Below are 20,154 nucleotides of genomic sequence, written 5' to 3'. Positions count from 1 at the left end.
ATTAGCCGGTAATCTTTTTGAGTAAAAGTGGCAACCCTAGGCCGAGCGCACTCCGATCCCCATCCTCCCAACACTTCCTGCTCCTGCCCACTTCCTGCTCTGACTCCACCCACTCTCCATATGACCCCTCCCACTCTCCACCCCATGCCGGTTTGCCTTCTGTTTCCCTTCCATAGGTAGGAGAGCGGCTGGGGAAGGGGGGTGTTCCTTGTTAGCGATAGAGGAAGAAGACCCCGCAGTCTGGGTCCCCCTTTTCCCCCTGGCCCCCTGCGACTGCAGGGTCTGCTTCCTCTATAGTTACGACAATAGTATTTTCCCTGCAGTCTCTCCAATCTTACTGAACTCTCATCACACACAATGTACCCCTAATGTTCCACCTGCAGTCTAATTGGCCAGAGTAGTCTTAGCCATGGTCCAGGGCCCTATCCTGTATTACCCTGGAGATTTAAAGGAGCCAATACCTCAGCCTGGGTGGTATATATCTGCCATCATACGCAAACTTCCCACTGGGGACAAACCTTTTTGTTACAATGCATTAAAGGAGACGCATATTTTATATACTTAACTGATTGCGCCAGCCTAGAGGTTCAGCATTTCTCTGGCCGAAATGATCCAGACCTTTACAGTTGTCTAAGAATACAGTAGTTAGGAGTGTCAGTGACACTGCACATGCTGAGTTTGCTGTGAGCAGCTGTTGAGAGGCTTAGCCTTGGCGTTGTTACAAATGATCAAGCAGAAAATCAGGTTGGCCTGCTATATAAGCTTGATTGCTTAATTATCATGTTAATTACACTGTCATGTAGCAATAATCGTTCCAATCAGTCTTGCATTGTGACATTTATATTCTATATAATACACAAAAGCCATGAATATCTTGTAAATGATATCATTATAAACGGTGAGTTCTGATTTCATCAGTTATAAACGGTGAGTTCTGATGTCATTTCTGTCAAATGACTCACTGAAGCTTGTGTATTATAATAAATAAAGTACCCCCAGTTGCAAAATATGGTCATGAAACTCCTCGGTAACTTATAATATCCTTATAATTTACAAGAGGGGGAACTTTATTCACTATATGTACAGTATATTGTGAGGGGTCCCATAGCTCAGGTAACTGACAATAGGTAAGAAGATGGGGAGCTACTGGGGCATCTTTGGAGACACAGATCTTTACTGCTAAAGGGCTGTGGTTGCCTTGGGCTGGTACTGAAGCACAAAACATAATGTACAACATTTCTAGCTACTTCTAGCTTTAGTTCTCCTTTAAGTTAGGCAGCTACATCCTGGGTGCATCAGAAACAGGTCTAGATATTAAATCGGAGCTCACCCTTCTCAATGAAACGTCTCTCTCTTCAGTCGCAGCTCTCGCGGGATCCTCCTCACTTCGTTGGGGAGGTAACTTCAGTGCACAGATTTACCCCGTTTCATGGCGCAGAACGAAGGAATCACAAGTGACGGTATTGTTCATTTTTCTTGCGGCTTTATTGGCACATCTTAGTGAGTTTCTAGCAGTGGGTTGGTGAGGAAAACCTACGCGTTTCGTGCCCTCTTTCCAGGCACTTCGTCAGGGTAAAGAGGGCACGAAACGCGTAGGTTTTCCTCACCAACCCACTGCTAGAAACTCACTAAGATGTGGCAATAAAGCCGCAAGAAAAATGAACAATACCGTCACTTGTGATTCCTTCGTTCTGCGCCGTGAAACGGGGTAAATCTGTGTACATCCTGGGTGCAGTTGAACTTTCACCAAGGGAATCAGTCACTAATACAGTTAATAACATGACATAAAGTCGATGCCATTCTAACATAACTATGTTCATCCATCGCCGGATTTGCTGGGCGGGCGCCCCTAGGCAAAAGCGCCAGCGTGCGAGCGCCGGTGCACTGGGGAGCACAGGCTCCCCACAGAGCCCCCAAAAATGTGCCGCCCTAGACCCGGGCCTATGTGGCCTTGCCACAAATCCGGGCCTGTGTTCATCTCAACTTGTGAGTTATTTTCCAGAGAGACACTTTGGGTCCCTAGAAGGGCAACTGAGACAAGTCATTATTTCTTCAGCTGTATTATTTGTGTCTTGTTTTTAATTTTATAGGGAAGAAAGGAAAAGACGAGGTGCTGAAACTCATTGCTACCCTCCTGGTGCTGCAAACGATTTGCACTTATGAGTTGGTGAATGTAACATTTAAGAATCTGATGAAGCTGGATGAATCATTTTGCACAAGGTAAATACTGTTATGGCGGCAAAATACCAGAACTTTTGAAATGCCAAGAAACACTTTTTTACTTAAAGCAACCCAAGCTCTGATTAAGGACTGAAATCCCAGTAACCTGTGGCCTCAGATCAGACCCCACAAAATTTCAGTGTTTCCATGATGGCTGGCAAAGGTGCCAGGGGTGTAACTACAGAGGAAGCAGACCGTGCGGCTGCAGGGGACACAGAAGATATAGGGGCCCCATGAGGCCCTAAATAATCAGCAATTTTAACATATATTGGTAAAAAAGGACAACCTCTGGTTATATTGGGGACCCAGTAACGTCTAGTTACACCACTGAAAGGTGCCAAATGTATATAAGTACAGGAAATTTGGGGTATCTCCGAGAGGTGGGAACCACATATGAACTGAATTGTAGAGTAAGAGTAAGAGCTAGAGAGTGGAAAAAATATGGAGAAGGTGGGCAGCAAGCAGATAATCAAAGCAGCAAACTGTTTAAAACCAAAGAGGTTATAGTCATTTTAAGAACTAAAGGAAGAGAAAGGAGCAGATTTAGGAACTAGTGATGCGCGGGTTGAGAAAAACTTGACCCGAACCCGCCTGACCAGCACCCGACTTCCACCTTCCAGTTATAGAACTGCGGCCGCCAATGACATCACAAAATGGGTGGGAGGGATGAACAGGCGCGCGCGCGCCTATTAGTCAGAAACCAGCAGTGTAAGGTCGCAAACAACACAGCGAGGTCGACCCAAACCCACCCGACCCATGGGTAAACCTGCAGATCCCACGGGTATCAGGTCGGATCAGGAACATTATCTGGTATCCAGATCATTAAATAAAACAATATCCCTTATTTGTACTGTACTGTACATCAACGTTATTGTTATATTGATTAATATTGATTAAGTGATCTGCCCCTAAATAATCATTTCAAATGCAACTGCCCCTTTAAGGGTCTTGAAATCCATACAGGTACTGTAAATCATAAATTAGTTTTGGGGATCATTGCAGTACAGTGAACATATCAGGGCATTCACCATCTCAGTAAAAAGATCATCCATATTATCCCTTGTATAAACAGAGAGTTGTTCCCCAGCCTCATGTTAATGACAGGGAGGGCTGAGCCGATGCTCTCAATAAATAATTGTTAGAATGTGGACAGGGGAGATGGGATTGGGCGCAATGTTCCTGGTATATAGTTATAATGAAATGCTGATGCCGATGGATGGCATTTAATATGATATACTATTGCCTGTACAGGTATGGGATCCGTTATCTGGAAACCCGTTATCCAGAAAGATCCGAATTACGGAAAGGTCATCTCCCATAGACTCCAGTTTATCCAAATAATCCAAATTATTTTCTTTTTCTCTGTAAAAATACAACAGTACCTTGTACAAGATCCATACTAAGTTATAATTCATCTTTATTGGAAGTAGGGATGCACCGAATCCAGGATTTGGTTCTGAATTCGGCCTTTTGCAACAGGATTCGGATTCAGCTGAATCCTTGTACCCGGCCGAACCAAACCCGAGTACTAATTTGCATATGCAAATTAGGGACAGGAAGGGAAATCGCATGACTTTTTGTCACAAAACAAGAAATTAAAAATGTTTTAACTTTTTCCATTCCTGCCCTCAATTTGCATATGCAAATTAGGGTTTGGTTTGGTATTCAGCCAAATTTTTCACTAAGGATTCTGGGATTCAGCCGAATCCCAAATAGTGGATACGGTGCATCCTTATTGGAAGCAGAACCAGCCTATTGGGTTTATTTAATGTTTACATGATTTTCTAATAAACTTAAAGGGATACTGTCATGGGAAAAAACATTTTTTTCAAAATGAATCGGTTAATAGTGCTGCTCCGGCAGAATTCTGCGCTGAAATCCATTTCTCAAAAGAGCAAACAGATTTTTTTATATTCAATTTTGAAATCTGACATGGGGCTAGACATATTGTCAATTTCCCAGCTGCTCCAAGTCATGTGACTTGTGCTATGATGAACTTCAATCACTCTTTACTACTGTACTGCAAGTTGGAGTGATATCACCCCCTCCCTTTCCCTCCCCAGCAGCCAAACAAAAGAACAATGGGAAGGTAACCAGATAACAGCTCCCTAACACAAGATAACAGCTGCCTGGTAGATCTAAGAACAACCCTCAATAGTAAGGGTAGGGACACACTGGGCGATTTGGGGAGTTTTAGTCGCCTGGCGACTAATCGCCGCGACCTTTCTCCCCGAATGCCTTTCCTCGCTCTGCGCCTGGCTAAAATGAAAAATCGCCTGCGCTAATCACACGCGGCGATTCGTTTTCCGAAGTCGCCCGAAGTTTCCTCGTGAGGCAACTTCGGGCGATTTCGGAAAACGAATCGCCGCGTGTGATTAGCGCAGGCGATTTTTCATTTTAGCCAGGCGCAGAGCGAGGAGAGGCATTCGGGGAGAAAAGTCGCGGCGATTAGTCGCCAGGCGACTAAAACTCCCCAAATCGCCCAGTGTGTCCCTACCCTAAAAACCCATGTCCCACTGAGACACATTCAGTTACATTGAGAAGGAAAAACAGCAGCCTGCCAGAAAGAATTTCTCTCCTAAAGTGCAGGCATAAGTCACATGACTAGGGGCAGCTGGGAAATTGACAAAATGTCTAGCCCCATGTCAGATTTCAAAATTGAATATAAACAAATCTGTTTGCTCTTTTGAGAAATGGATTTCAGTGCAGAAGTCTGCTGGAGTAGCTCTATTAACTGATGTGTTTTGAAAAAAACATGTTTTCCGATGACAGGATCCCTTTAAGGTATCAAGATTCAAATTACAGGAACATCTAGAAAGTCCCAGGTCCCCGAGAATTCTGGATAACAGGTCCCATACCTGTATACGTGGGGCTTCTTCATTGGATTGATTGAAATTAACCAAATGTATCATTTATTTAATTTAATAATATCCCCTTGCACAGTCCCTTTTACGAGACAATTGAGAAATCCATGAAATGGGCACGAAAAAGAGACAAACAATATCCCGGCATCTGTTATCGACTTGGATTGGGCAAGGATTGGGATTCTGCCACCCGGAAGTTATTATCCATTGATCCAGTGGATCCCTCCTCCGATCTTTTCCCTGCTGTTGAGTCATCTGTAGAATCTATTGTTTAAATAATGTCTTATTATTTTATATAATGGTTTTTTGAGGGGGGCTTTAAAGGGATTCTGTCATGATTTTTTTTATTTCTAAATTACATTGTTTACACTGCAAATAATTCATGCTACAATATAAAATTTCATTCCTGAACCAACAAGCTTATTTTTTTTTAGAGTGTAGGCACCACCTCAGGTCATTTTGCCTGATCATGTGCTTTCAGAAAGAGCCAGCACTTTAGGATGGAACTGCAATTTTACTGAATGTGTCTGTGGGACCTGGATTTTACTATTGAGTGCTGTTCTTAGATCTACCAGGCTATCTGGTTACCTTCTCATTGTTCTGTTGTTAGGCTGGGGGTGGGGGGAGGCAGGGGGTGAAATCACTACAACTTGCAGTACAACAGTAAAGAGTGAGCACAAGTCACATGATTGGGGGCAGCTGGGAAACTGACAATATGACAGATTTCAAAATTAAATATAAAAAAATCTGTTTGCTCTTTTGAGAAACGGATTTCAGTGCAGAATTCTGCTGGAGCAGCACTATTAACTGATGCGTTTGAAAAAAACATTTTTTCCCATGACAGTATCCCTTTAAGTGCACAGTGACCTATATCCCCAAAGTTACCCAGCCCACACCCATACCTTTAAGATGGTTTTAATGAAAGAGCCTGCAACCTGTTTGTTCACAACTCCAGTGCAACAGGCTAACGCTCAAGTGCCTGATGTTATGTTTTGTTGCACATAAAAAAAGTTTTGATGTAATCAGCTTTTCATTTTATGTTATTATGACAGCACGTGATACTGTTTTCCGATGTTTCAGTCTTAAATATTGTCTGGATAGTATTCTAATAAATACATATGAAAATGTTCTATTCTAATATAAATATATTGATGATGCCATAATAAACAGAATACTTACAATTGTATTTCTCTAATGAATTTTATAGTTCTGAATAAAAAAAAGGCAAAGCTAGTAATAGGTCTAGTAACCCATAACAACCAATAATGTGGGTACCATTTGCTGATCAGCTGCTTAAAACCAAAATTCGAATGCAACACATCACTACGTGGAAGGAAAAATAAAATCCAAATTTAGAACCCAAAATGTCTTAAGTAGTAAGTAGGGGGTGCTCACATCTCTAAACAGCACCCCAAAATATATCTCTAGGGGGCACTAGAGCTCTAGGCTCTCTAATACCCCAGAACATACAGTATAGCCGCACAAATGCAGCGGCAGCTTCAGTTTAATGCCCAATTACACAGTCAATATAAATGCAGAGCTTGTGGTGTTTATACAAATGGCCTGTAGATGTCACTGTGCTCAGACTTATACTGTGCATACTTACTATACAACTTGTGGTGTTAGAGTTGCTACCTGTTGTGTTATGGCTGCATGAGCCTGGTAATAAAGCACTGTTATACTCTACTCATCCTCGGCTACCACAACATAACACAGCTAATTCCATGTTTAATGTACTGAACTTGCACAGAATCAATTCATTGTTCAATCAATTTTATAGATATATTTGTATACTTTTGTATAACAAGAGTTACGTGACAAATACAGTCTCCATAAATGAACTACAGTAAGCGGCAGATTTATCAAGGGTTGAAGTGAAAATTAAAATTTTAAAATTCTAATTTTTGAGGTTTTTTTTGTGAAATTCGACTAGTGAATAGTTAAAATTTGATTTCAAGCTTTTTTAAAAAAAATTTAAATTAGATTATCTTAATTTATCATGTAATGGCCCTTTTAGAATTCGAATTCGACTATTCGCCACCTTAAACCTGCCAAAATGCTGTTTTAGCCTATGGGGGACATCCTGGGATCAATTTAGAGTTGTTTACAGCCTTCCTGAAAATCAAGGGTTTTTTTCGGTGAAAAAACACAAATTGAATTCTCTGCCCCACCATTATATACACCAATAACTAGGGATGCACCGAATCCAGGTTTCGGTTTGGGATTCGGCCGAATCCATCTGCCTGGCCGAACCGAATCCTACTTTGCATATGCAAATTAGGGGCGTGACTTTTTGTCATAAAACAAGGAAGTAAAAAGTGTTTTCCCCTTCCCACCCCTAATTTGCATATCTTTCGCAAAGGATTTGGGAGTTTGGCCAAATCCAAAATAGTGGATTTGGTGCATCCCTACCCGTAACAGGGCTCTTTCAACATAATATAGGGCTTAAGGTGAAATTGAAGCTTAAGATTGGAAAAAATGTGAGTGGAAATGGACACAAAGGGGCAGATTTATTAAGAGTCTAATTGAAAGTTCGAATTTTTATGGTCAAAACTGTGTAATTCAACTAGGGAGTTATTCAAATTCGATTCGAGTTTTTAAAAAAAATTGATTTTCGAGATTTATCATACTTTGGCACTTTAGGAACTCGACTTTTCGAATTCGAAAGTTTTGCAGCCTTCCTGACGAAGTTTTTTTCGGACTCAAAACGAGTTTTTAAAATTCGAAACGGATTCGATTCAAGTTTTCAGGTCTATTTAATTAATCCCAGTTTAAAAAAATTCAATTTTATTAATAAATTTCAATTGGTCGAATTTGTGGGAGTTTAGGGGAGTTTTTAAAAACTCACATGAATTCGAAATTCGACCTTTGATAAATGTGCCTCTTAGCATTAACTACAAACATTCATATTAAAAAAACCTACAATGAGTCTATGAATCTCAGACATGTCAGTAAAAAATGGAAAGTAAAAATCAAATAAAATATTTCAAATCAATCAAAAAATGGACAATGAGTTTAAAGGAGACATATAGGATAAATATTTGGTGTTGCTATTTAAAAATAGCCCCTTTATTGGAGCTCCCTAAAGATGTTCTCTGGTCCCTGTCTGTGTTTCAAATGAGGGGTGGGCGTGTCCTAACGATCCCTGCCAGAAGCACAGTAGGAGGGGGACAGCCAATCACAGCCCTGCAGTCACACAAGATCTACGTTGCCTCTAATTCTTTCTCGGCTATGTGCACTAAAAAATTATTTTGTGTGCAATTTTTAAAAACTGTGGGGGTCATTTATCAACACTGGGCAAATTTGCCCATGGGCAGTAACCAATGGCAACCAATCAGATTGCTGCATTCATTGTCCTACTTGCAGCTGGCTTCAAAAAGCTAATCACTGATTGGTTGCTATAGGTAACTGCCCTTGGGCAAATTTGCCCAGTGTTGATAAATGAGCCCCTGTGTGTTCAGGTCAGAATTCACACAAAATTCTTTGTGCACACCACAGTTTGTTGTGCGCTAACCTCAAACTTTGTGTGAATGACTATAAGCGCACACCTTGGAGGGAACATTGAGTTTGATGCGTAGGTTGAACCAGACAGTCACGCATTGCCTCAATGTACCTTTAAACCCCCCAACTAAAAAATAAAGCCCTGTACTTTAGGATTGGCTTAGCACTTCTTTTCATTAGATATTTCAACCAATCAGAGCTAACCTTTTGCTGTTCATGAACGTCTTACGCTAAACGACGTTGATTAGTCGAGAATATGCATCCGGCACTCTGACTTTAATCGGTGATTGGTTGAGCCCCCCTCGTACCCTCAGAGACGTATTTGGGAAATTCTTTGTGCACACCACAGTTTATTGTGCGCTAACCTCAAACTTTGTGTGCATGCGTATAAGCGCACACCTGTGGGTTCTGGCAAACGCCAAAGGGGCTGCTGTAAAATCCCATAGAAAGGGACTATTTAATGGGCTAGTGGGGTCGGTTTGGGCTTCTGTGCACTTGAAATGTCAGGGCCTATTTTGAATCCCAGTCCAGACTTGGTGTGATAGCTTATGGATCAGCAGCCCCCAAACTAAGTGGATTTCCCTCCCCCCATAAAACACATCAAGCTCAGAGTTTGTACTCGGTGAAAACCTGGCCCCTGCCTCATTCCACAGTCCTTCCCCCTCTTCGTTCTGCCCAATGCTTTCTTTATGGAAGGTCATTTCAGCAGGGTTTGGGGTTCCAACCTCAACTCTACTCCAGTCAGGTTACAAACTGTATGTAAAACTAATTTAATACTGTGCTGTACAATGTTACAGTTGTATAAAAAGTATCCACAGGGAGGGTGTAAATATATAGCAGATAATGTACCTCATACTGTAATTTAAAAAGATATTATTAGACACCAAGGAGTTATGTGACCATATAAAAGCACGAGGCCGTGTATAATTAACCAAACTGTAGATTTGGGTATGTTTATTAACATTGAAGATAAATATCTGGAGCGATTTATGGAGATGTTGCCCATAGCAACCAATCCAGGTATGGACTGGGATTAGGGTTGCCATCTTTCCGTGCGTCTGTGACCGGGCAGGGGGTGGGCCGTGACGTCAGTGGGGGGGCTGTGATGTAGATGGGAGTGGCTATGACATCAGGGGCAGGTGACCTCAAGGGAATCCTGCCCGGTTTTCCTTATTTGGAAAACCAGCAGGAAGTTTTGACCCGGGCAGCCCTTTAAAATACCGGGCTGTCCGGGTCAAAACCAGACAAGGTGGCAAACCTAACTGGGATTCAAAATAGGCCCTGGCATTTCAAGTAAACAGAGGCCCAAACAGCCCCATAAATAATAACTGTCCAGCATTTGCCAGAACCCACAGATTGCCAGTCCAGGACTAAACCAATCAGATCTTTGCTTTTGTTTTGTAACTTTAAGGTGGATGCTAAAATCTAATTGCTGATTGGTTGTCATGGGCAACATCTCCAGAGATCTCTCCAAATATTTATCTCCAATATTAGTAAATATGTCCCTATATATGAGTAGTGTGCCATGTGGTAAGACACATAGAGAAGCAGGTCCCTGTCCTGCAGAGCTTACAATCTACTCTCTAGGAGCATTAGTGTTGTTCATACCCCCCAACTGTCCCTTTTTTGGAGGGACAGTCCCTCTTTTGACTGCTCAACCCGCAGTCCCTCATTTGTACTGGAAAGTCCCTCTTTTCTCTGCACTGAACAGCCAGAAAAAGAAACAAAGTTTCTCACTTAATTGGCTTTTAGCAGAGAGCCCAGAACAGCTAACAGGTGCAAAGATACTTTGTAACAACTTTGAGACACAAAAACACAGTTTAGATAAGGAGAAATATTTTCAAACTTTAATAACCTGCCAAATTTTGTAAAACAAACATGGTAATTAGGGGGTGTGGCCACAGAAAGGGGTGTGGTCACAAAATTGCTGCTTTATGTGCGGGGAAAAGATTTTTTTGTCCTCTTTTTACTTCCAAAATATTGGGCGGTATGGGTAGTTAAATGTTACTAAGCTCCACAGTCAGTCAATTTTAGGGCACCAAACACTTGGTACGTTTTGGCAGAAGTCAATGGAGCTGAAAAGGAAGCCTGATCCAACGCCCCGCCTTAGAGAAAACTCTGCGTCCTCATATCAAGTAGTATTAGTCCGCCATCACATGGCGAATCTGCGCGTGCGTAGGTTGAACCAGACAGTCACGCATTGCCTGAACGTACCTTTAAAAAAAATCCTCCTGCCCAAATAGAAAATAGAGCCCTGAACTTTAGGATTGGCTTAGCGCTTCTTTTCATTAGACATTTCAACCAATCACAGCTCACCTTTTTGCCGTTCGTGAACGTCTTTACGCTCAATGACGTTGATTGGTCGAAAATAGGCGCCCGGCGCTCGGGCTTTACTCTGTGATTGGTTGAGCCCTCCTCGTCCTCTCAGAGACGTATTCGGGAGAGGTGTGTGAGTGTGGCGCAGAAGCATTTTCCAATTGTCGTCGGTCCAAACCGGAGCATCATGGCGGAGGTCGAGAGCAACAACGATACGGGTTTATCCAGCACTGCAGCAGCCAAGGAAACGGCGCCGGTGGCCGGAGTAGCGGATGGAACAGTGAAAACTGAAACCATGGAGAGCGAGGATGAGGAAGATGTGTTTGAAGTGGAGTCTATCCTGGACTCTAAGATAGAAGGGGTGAGCTGTGCTGGCTCTTGTGTGACAATAACAATCCCCCCGTGTGTGTGTGTGTGTGTGTGTGTGAAAAGATAATATGGATAGTCTTTTGTTCTTTTCTCCCTTCCTTCTGACATATCTCTTCAGCTTATAGGGTGTTTCATATTGATGTAGTTCAACAACAGCTGCAAATGCAATATTCTTTCTTTCTGTCTTTCCACCATTCTCATTCTTGAGCAAGGACCATTTCTTCATTTGGAGCAAATTGCCTTAACACTACTGAAGACATAATAAATTATTTAAAAAGATAAAAAAAAAAAAATAGGTTTGGCCATTAACATGGATGTATGTTGGGTAAATTACTATCCACTATCTATTGGTCCATTGCAGAGAAATCGCAAAGGCAGAAATGGATAGTCCCTCATTGCTCCCAGCATGTTAGCAATCTGTTACTGTCCCTTCATAGAGAACAAGGATCTATGGGATATGGCCTTCCTGTAATTCTCAGATTTCTGGATAATAGGTTTCTGGATTAGGGATTTCAATGCCAAACATTTTGCGAAGTTTTTCTTGCACACGCAGTTCGTGTAATGTAAAGTATAATAAGAAAGGGCCTTTAAATCAATAAGAGGAGGATAAATGCAATGTTTCCTTCAGGTGCCTAGAAACATGGACCTTGATGTAGAACTCTAGGCTCACTCATCATTTGTAGCAGAGAAACACAGATATATAATTCTAAATCCATTCTTTAAACCTGGGTTATAATTAGGACATTTATTCACAGAGTAGGTATTTTTATGCAGTACATATGTTATATATGACCACTGTTACTTTATGGCTGTTGCTGAATTACACCTCCCAGCATTTCTTGCTATTTAGATGCAACAGCAGATAGACTGACTCCATTCACTGTGCTTGGCTCCATTAAATGCATATATCCTATGCACTGCTTATAATCACTGCTGCCATAGTTCAATTCTGTTGGAACCGCAACCAACACCCCCATCTACCAATAGCTGGTACAGTATAACTATCTTATATTAAAACAACAATCTCATCACATTAATGGTCTGTTCAGACCCAAAGGGATAGCCTCTATTGATGGACAGATCAGTAAATTTTCTGCCAAGTTCCTTCCAGAGCTGACTGTCAAGAGTGCCAGTTTTGGCTGAGGTATGTTTAGATTTAGGTTTATAAATCCAATTCTTCTTAGAGCATAGGGGAACTATTGCAAAAATTTAATATTAGTTGCAGCACACTGAAATAAGAAACTTTCCAAATACAATCCATTAAATATTCTGTACCTTTTCTGAAATAAGTTTATCTTCACAATTCCTCTCTCAGCCTTTGTTTCTCTTCATTCTGTCTTCATGCAGCAGTTGGGTGTCAGATATTCATTGACAGTTAGATCCAATATATCTTATAGGGGGTCTTCCTTTCCTAGCAGATGAATTAGAGCTCACTCAAATAACTGATTCCAGTACAAACAAAATCTAACCAAATAACTGCCTTTTGCACAAATTCTGCATGTAGAGAGACATGATGTCTGGTGACTTTAATAGAGTGAGCTCTAATACATCTTCTAGGCAAATATAAACTTGATTATTTTAGAAACAATGCAGAATTTTTATTTGATTGTATTTCGAAAGTTTCTTCAGTATGATTTTCATTTTCGCAACGGTTCCCATTTAAATACACAGGTTTTCATGGTTTAAAGATGTTACTAAATCACAAATACAAATTAGAGGTTGCAAACGTTTTTTTTTTTTCCACAATGCCAACATAGTTGCAGGCTGGAACAGTGCATTTTGCTTTACCTTACATGTCTGCCTGGCAGTTCTTAACTAGAGCTTTTTTGGTGTTCCAGGGTGAAGTATTATACCGGGTGAGGTGGAAGGGATATGATTCTGACGGGGACACGTGGGAGCCAGAAGCCCATCTTGATGACTGTAAGGAAGTCCTGCTGGGATTTCGTAAGAAACAGGCAGAAATACAGAAGTCTGTCAAGATGGAAATGCCGGTAATTATAAAGTGATCAGAAAATCAATAGCTCAGACTCTTAATTTTGTATCGCTCTGTCCACCTGTCATCACTTCTGATATGTTTGCATCTGACACAGGACTCTTCATTCACATCAGTGTGCATTCAGTAGCTATTCAACGCTATCCAAATTGGTGACAGGGAGACGAGGGAGTTTGACCAGTTTCCCCCAACATCTGAAGAAACCCTATTTATGTCCTTGGCCGAACCCCATAGAACATAGGTTCTAATTTGACCCGTTTTTAATGCAAATGAACTACTTCCTATTTGTTTTGTTTTTTTACAGATACCCTTTGAAAAATAAACTCAAGCTTTTATTTATTTATTTATACTATAGCATATCTTTTTTTTCTTCTTCTCCTTCCCTCAATTCTGTTTTTTTTCCAATTTTTATATAAACCTGTACATTTCTAAACTTTAATGTGATAACTCTTTATTCACCCTAATCTCTCTTTACACCAGACATTATCTCCAAGTGATCTTTTTGAGGCAGATTCTGAGGGTGAGCAGAGTGGCCAAAAGGTTGATTCCCCTCCAGAAAAGAAGAAAAAATCCAGAGAGGAAGATGAAGACTTGGCACTGGAAGAGGCAAAAAAGAGAAAATCCAAGTCTGGTAAATCGAAGGAAAAATCCAAGGCAGAAGCAGAGCTGTCTGATAGCTCATCCCCAGAAATAAAACCAAAGAAGAGACTATCGGAAAGCAAGGAAGATTTAAGCAATAAAAAACAAAAGAAGGATGATCTCAAAGAATCAAAAAAGACAAAGAAAGAAGATGTAAAAGACCCAAAGGTCAAGGGAAAAGATGAATTAAAAGACAAAATGCAGAAAAAGGACAAAGTGAAGGAATGTGATCCCCCAGGATATGCCAGGCAGGTTTCTGGGGACCTTTCCGATTCAGTTAGTGGGAGTTCAGCCATGGTAATAGAGGAAAAAAAACCCAAAGAAGAGCAAGATTTAAAAGAACCAGAACCCATTCAAAATGCGCCAGATGAAATGCCAAGTGAGTTGCATGGTATGGAGGAGGAGGATGATGATGAGGAGGAGGTGAAAGTTAAAAAGAAGAAGAAGAAACACAAAAGACTAAAGACTGAAAGAGCTGAGGAAACAAAGTTAGTGTCTGACGAGCTGCAGGTAGATAAAAAGAACACTCAGAAAAAACAAAAATCTCTTGAAAAACTAAAAGCACTTTCTATATTGGAAAGACTTGCACCTGTTCCTGCGCCAGTTCAGAAGGGTTCTCGAGCAAGTTCGGAAGACAAGGGAAGGAAGTCTGTGGACTCTGTACCTGAGGTATGAGGCAAAGCCTAACTGAAAATATCCCCTAGTTACAAATCATTAATTTAGTAATAGAGGAGGTATAATGGTAAAAGATGTATGAAATGTGGAAGGTTTTTAAATATTCTTCTGATCCCAAACTTACCTTCATAAATGTGGTACTGCTATACCTGTACTACCGGGACTCCCCAATGTTTGGGTATTTGTCAAAAGAAAGGAGGTCCCCATTGCATATGGATAGATAGACCGACAGATAGATCTAGATATTCTTGTATACACTTGGTAAGCAACTGTTTTTCAACCCTAGGAAAAAGAGGGTAAAAAACCAGACACCGGAAAAGAGAAAACCAGAAAGAAACAAGTGAAAAAAGAACAGAAGATGGTAAAGAGTGAGTCTGCTTGAATTATCTTAAACATACGTTTGGTGTATTGAGATTAACTACATTAGTTGCAATACCCTTGATACAGAACAACCTAAAATATTATATTCAGGGTCGGACTGGCAGTCCCCGGGGGCCCCCCTCTGACCGTTAAATTCCTGGCATGCGCAAAAAAACGAGCTCATGCGCAGAAAACCACAGTGACGCGCATGTGCCTAAAAATGTATGTGGATGTGCACAAAAAACCCAAAAGCAATCCAGCAACAGGGGGCCAGGTCTGGGCCAGCAGTGGCCGTGGCCCACCTGGTTTTTTCCCTTTGTCCCAGTCCGACGATGATTACATTAATATATTGACCATGTATACTATCCGGTTTGCTTTCATTTCCTGCTGTGTTATTGGCACCTAACACATGGTCGTATTATGGTGGTGTTTTTGCATATTATCATGATTCAATAACTTAAACTGGGATCTGTCCTGGGAGCCATTGAATTGCAGATCTCACAGTGATACTGATGTTCATATAGACTTCAAAGAGCACCGAATGATCCAGTTTGTGTACAAGACGGGTTGGAAGTGTTGAACCTTTCTCTAGATCAAAGATTCCATTCGGTGTCTTTTCTTTAACTGTGGTATCGACTCTGGCCTGATACAGGTAGTAAGCTGAAAAATCACACATCAAGTGAAACAATGTACAGCAAGTAAAAATACTGTCCGTGCTGGAGAGAGAGGGATGGTGAGGCCTTCACTGGATGCCTTTCTCTGTTTAAATGCTGCAGGGAACTTGGTCAGTATCTAGTAATATCTGTGTAGATGTGAGAGCTGCAGTATCACAGCAATTACTGATACACTGCAGGACTCTGTAAAATCACTCTCATATGTGGCCAACAAACCGCTGCAATTAACTTTCCATTGAATGAATTGTAATCGCAGTGTCATTGTTGGTGTGAGCTGCATTAAAATTAATTGTTCACCTTCCAAAACCTTTTTCAATTCAGTTGTTCCCCAGAAATATAGACTTTTTTCAATTACTATCCATTATTTATTTTGTTTTTCCAAAATCTAAGTTTAAAGTTGAATGTCCCTGTCTCCTGTGTTTGAGTCTGGCAGCTCAGTAATTCAGGTGCAGACTCTATCTAAACTATTACAATTTTGCAACATTTAGTTGATACATTGCTCAACAGCATCTCTAGAGTATTAGCAACTATTGTATCAATTCTAACAGCTGCCTGTAATGAAACCCAGAGATTCTGCAGCAGGGACAAAAATAAGAAATTTATCAATGTATCCATTAAGAACAGTTTACGGGGTCGGCGACCCCCTCCTCCCAGAGCTGCTTCAGAAGGTAAAAAATGACACTTTACACTTCAATATTAGAAAAATCCTAGTAAGTGGCATATTTAAAGAATCTTACCAAACTAGAATATATATTTAAGTATATATTTTCCTTTTACATCTCTTGCCTTGAACCACCATTTGGTGCTGCTGCCTCATAGATCACCTGACCAGAAATATTGCAGCCAGTGGCGTAACTAGAAGTAACAGGGCCCCCCTGCAAAAGAAAAATTATGGGCCCCCCAACTGTGCAGCTGCTGGGACAGAATGCACTGTTATACAGATAACTAGAATCTCAGCTGCCATAAAGCAGGGCAGGACTGCTGCTTACAATTTGTAGGTAGGGTTGGCATCTGGTTGGTATTTTACTGGCCTGGCCAGATAAATATATATGAAGGCCAGTGATATGATCCCAATATTATTAATAGGAAACCGGTTATTAATGATGATAATGATTTTCTCTTCCTTTCTACAAAACCCCTTTACCTGTTTAATCTCAGTTCCTTTTCTGTTAAAATATCTCTATAGCACTTTTTATACTGCTCCCCTTTTGTGTTCTATCTGGTCTCTTCTTTCCTTATGATTTATTACTTTTTACAATTTTTTTTTTTTTACAATTTTCCATTCCCCAATTCTCTCCTCCATCTGTAGTTTGGTTTTCAAACTTTCAAAAATCCCCTCAAAACTTTGACCCTGCAGCATCGTATTCCCACACATTTTATTAGGTATACAGTACAGACAGACACAGCCAGCACCATCCACTGTCACACACAGGTACAAACACTGGGTCAGGGGGTAAAGTGGGAAACGTACGGTACGTACTCGTCTCCACTCTCTGTCTCACATGCACAGCAGCAGCACAGGCAGCTCCGAGTCCGACCAGCCCAACCCGAGTCCAGCAGTTACGCGGTGCCAGTGCAGGCAGGCAGCCTCTGCCTAATCTTGCTTCTTCCGCTCTCCCTGCCTCACCTGCACCGTCCGTCACGTGACTCACGTCACAACGTGCGACGTCCACACGACGACACAAGAGGGAGGGCGGGCGAGAGGCGAGTACAGATGACAGACGAGCAGAGAGAGAGAGGGCGGAAGTAAGAATGAGGCGGACTCGGGAGCAGTGGCGTAACACGGGAGTATGCCTGGAGAGGAGGTAGGGCCAGTGGCAGTGGGTAGGGATGACGGATCAAACACGCGATGCTGGCTGCATTCCTCAGCCAGGAGGACATCAATTTCGGCCGGGCCCCCTCTCCTCCCGGGCCCCCCCGCAGCTGCGGGGTCTGCTTCCTCCCTAGTTACGCCACTGATTGCAGCTGTAACAGGAAGAAATGTGGAAACAAAATGTTGTCCATTAATTGGCTCATGTGACCTAACAAGTTGGATCCCAGGGGGCCGTCCTTAATTCTTTAAATGGCAGTTTTCTATTTAGGATTACCCAATGGCACACGCTACTATAAAATTATATTACAGGTATGGGACCTGAAGTTTTTCGGATAACTGATCTTTCCTTAATGTGGATATTCCTTCTTTGTCTACTAATAAATCATGTAAACAAATGCTTCCAATAATTAATTATATCTCAGTTGGGATCAAGTACAAGCTACTGTTTTATTATTACACAGAAAAAGGAAATTATTTTTCAAAATTTGGATTGTTTGCATAAAAAATAGGGGAGACGGCCTTTCCGTAATTCAGAGCTTTCTGGATAATGGGTTTCCGGGTAACAGATCCCATACCTATAAAAAAAATGGTTTATTTACATACAAGTATGGGTCTACATATGAGCTGTTTTATACAGTATATTTTTATAGAGAGCTACATTGTTTAGGGGCTATAGTTTTCCTTTAAGCCAGGAAAACTTTTCGCAGCTGGGATAGTATGGTGTATTACACGAAAACTGATACAATTGCAGAATTTAAAACTGGTTTGGATGGTCAATATAGGCCTGTATTTTTTAACATCTGCAGTAGGGAAGTTATTTGGCACGAAAGACCCTTTGTATTTATTCATACATGTTTATTTGTTTTACAGCTGCAAAGGAGTCCAAGAACATAATTGATGCATTCACTGTAACTCCTGAAGATAGACACGAATGTACAGAGTCCTTTAGAATTAAAGAGGAGATGCCGTTTGACTATAGACCTGTGGAAGAATGCAAAACTAAAGAGCTAAAACAGGTTTTTAAAGAAAGACAGAACACTAGAGATGAGAGTGAACCATGGGCATCTTCAGAAGGAGATCAGGAGCTTGCCGACCCACTTTCTCAGATGCACGATAATACTGGTAAGTACGTGTCCCAGTTATCTCATCTAACGAACAATGCGTCTACACTTGTTTATTAAATCACAATCCACTGATCTCTGTTATGTTAATGTTGCCAATCGTTTACACAGTAACCCTTTAAATACATCGTGCTTTGTGATATACACACTTCAGTCCCTAAAAACAAACAGTCTGGGATGGTCCTCTTATCTACTGAACACCGATTTCTTTTCACACCACTACCCACGTTTGTACATTATAAAACTAAGCATGATTACATCTAGTTAATACTGAAGCATACTTTGTCATGCTCACTGACTGAATGCTTGCACAGGCTATTTAACTGCATCTTAAAAATGGTTGAAGTCTGGTGCATTTGAACGACAGAGGCTAAAAACTGTGATAGCCACAAAGTAGTATATTCTGCTGTCAAACAAGGGTCTGGATTGCAACTGAAGAGACTGGCTGTAGCTCTTCCCTCCAGTCCTAGAAGGGAAAAAAACAAGAATCTACAACAGACAAAAGCACCAGAGTTTCATGTTTGTTAGTTTCACACTCTATGCAGTGAATATCCTTCAGTTTACGACTTCATTCTCCAGGACCAATTTCCTATATTTATAATCTCATGTTCTGAATGCTGGCTTTTTTTGCTTTACTGTTGGCCAGAAGGAAATAAACATCAAGAGCCTTAACGGAAAAGTCTTTAAGACAAAAATGAGGCCATAGACTGGCAGATAAAGCTGCCGATATCGGTCCTTTAGACCAATTCGGCAATTTATCTGCCTGTGTATGAGGGCTTCCGATGATATTAATCGGAAAATTAAATTTTTCTCCCAAACCGACCAGTCGGAGCCCATCGCTCCTTGTTGTAATCAGATCGTTCGGCCCTAGGGCCGAATGTTCGGATTACCCTGATATAGCCCAGCTGTTGGTGGGCATATCGGGGAAGGATCCACTCGTTTGGCGATGTCGCCGGAAGAGCAGATCTCTTCGTGTATGGCCAGCTTTAGACCAACAGGGCAGTGACTAACTAAATGCTTGCATGTGTGTGTGTGTTAATGTCACTGCTTGTGTATCGTAATAGCCAGAACACTACTTCCTGCTTTGCAGCTCTCTAACTCTGAGTTAGTCAGTGACTTTAAGGGGGGCCACATGGGACATATCGTATATACTCGAGTATAAGCCGAGTTTTTCAGCACCCAAAATATGCTGGAAAAAGTCTCGGCTTATACTTGAGTCAGTATAAAACTTACGGTACCTAGCTGATCGACACAACGTGCCTCTTCCCTGAAGCAGATGGCTGCGCTTCTGACCCGCGGCTAGTGCTCTCTCCTGCGTGCCGCAGGGCCCACTGCCATTTTCGGTCACTTCCGCTTTTGTCTATAGCTGCTGAGGACCGAGTACCCTGGGGACCGTCCGCACTGTGCCTGCACGTAAATTCTACGTTTCAGGCAAGACTCAGGAGGCAGCCAATCACGTAACGCCTAGAGTCCCTCCTCATGAGACCTTGTAGCAGAGAGCAGGTCACATACTGATCAGCAAAGCAGGAATTGGGCTGTGGTGGACTCTGGCAGCCACAGTATGCATTGTGTATGCAGGTATTGAAGCAGATACTTTATTACCTGTGTT

At 41.5% G+C, this 20,154-nt stretch overlaps 2 protein-coding genes across 35 annotated transcripts in view; both read left to right on the top strand.

Moving 5' to 3' along the window:
- Positions 1-5,467, top strand: part of LOC108709018 (protein mono-ADP-ribosyltransferase PARP4) — a 104,014-nt gene extending 98,547 nt beyond the window's left edge. For all 32 annotated transcript variants that reach the window (XM_041584529.1, XM_041584526.1, XM_041584525.1 and 29 more), the window contains 2 exons: positions 2,091-2,220; positions 5,164-5,467. In XM_041584529.1, the coding sequence (XP_041440463.1) occupies positions 2,091-2,220; positions 5,164-5,359 (326 nt within the window). In that variant the 3' untranslated portion in view covers positions 5,360-5,467. The remainder of the gene's footprint in view (positions 1-2,090; positions 2,221-5,163) is intronic.
- Positions 5,468-10,923: 5,456 nt separating this feature from the next.
- Positions 10,924-20,154, top strand: part of mphosph8.S (M-phase phosphoprotein 8 S homeolog) — a 30,020-nt gene continuing 20,789 nt past the window's right edge. For 2 of the 3 annotated variants that reach the window (XM_018250305.2, XM_018250303.2), the window contains exons 1-5: positions 10,925-11,262; positions 13,109-13,261; positions 13,744-14,571; positions 14,864-14,945; positions 18,295-18,546. In XM_018250305.2, the coding sequence (XP_018105794.1) occupies positions 11,089-11,262; positions 13,109-13,261; positions 13,744-14,571; positions 14,864-14,945; positions 18,295-18,546 (1,489 nt within the window). In that variant the 5' untranslated portion in view covers positions 10,925-11,088. Of the gene's footprint in view, positions 11,263-13,108; positions 13,262-13,743; positions 14,572-14,863; positions 14,946-18,294; positions 18,547-20,154 lie in introns of all 3 variants that reach the window. The other variant, XM_018250304.2, reaches the window with a different exon arrangement.

This window comes from Xenopus laevis, chromosome 2S, assembly GCF_017654675.1.
Source record: "Xenopus laevis strain J_2021 chromosome 2S, Xenopus_laevis_v10.1, whole genome shotgun sequence".
Taxonomy (NCBI): domain Eukaryota; kingdom Metazoa; phylum Chordata; class Amphibia; order Anura; family Pipidae; genus Xenopus; species Xenopus laevis.
Note: the sequence above shows the minus strand (reverse complement) of the source record. Positions and strands in the feature narration are given on the sequence as shown.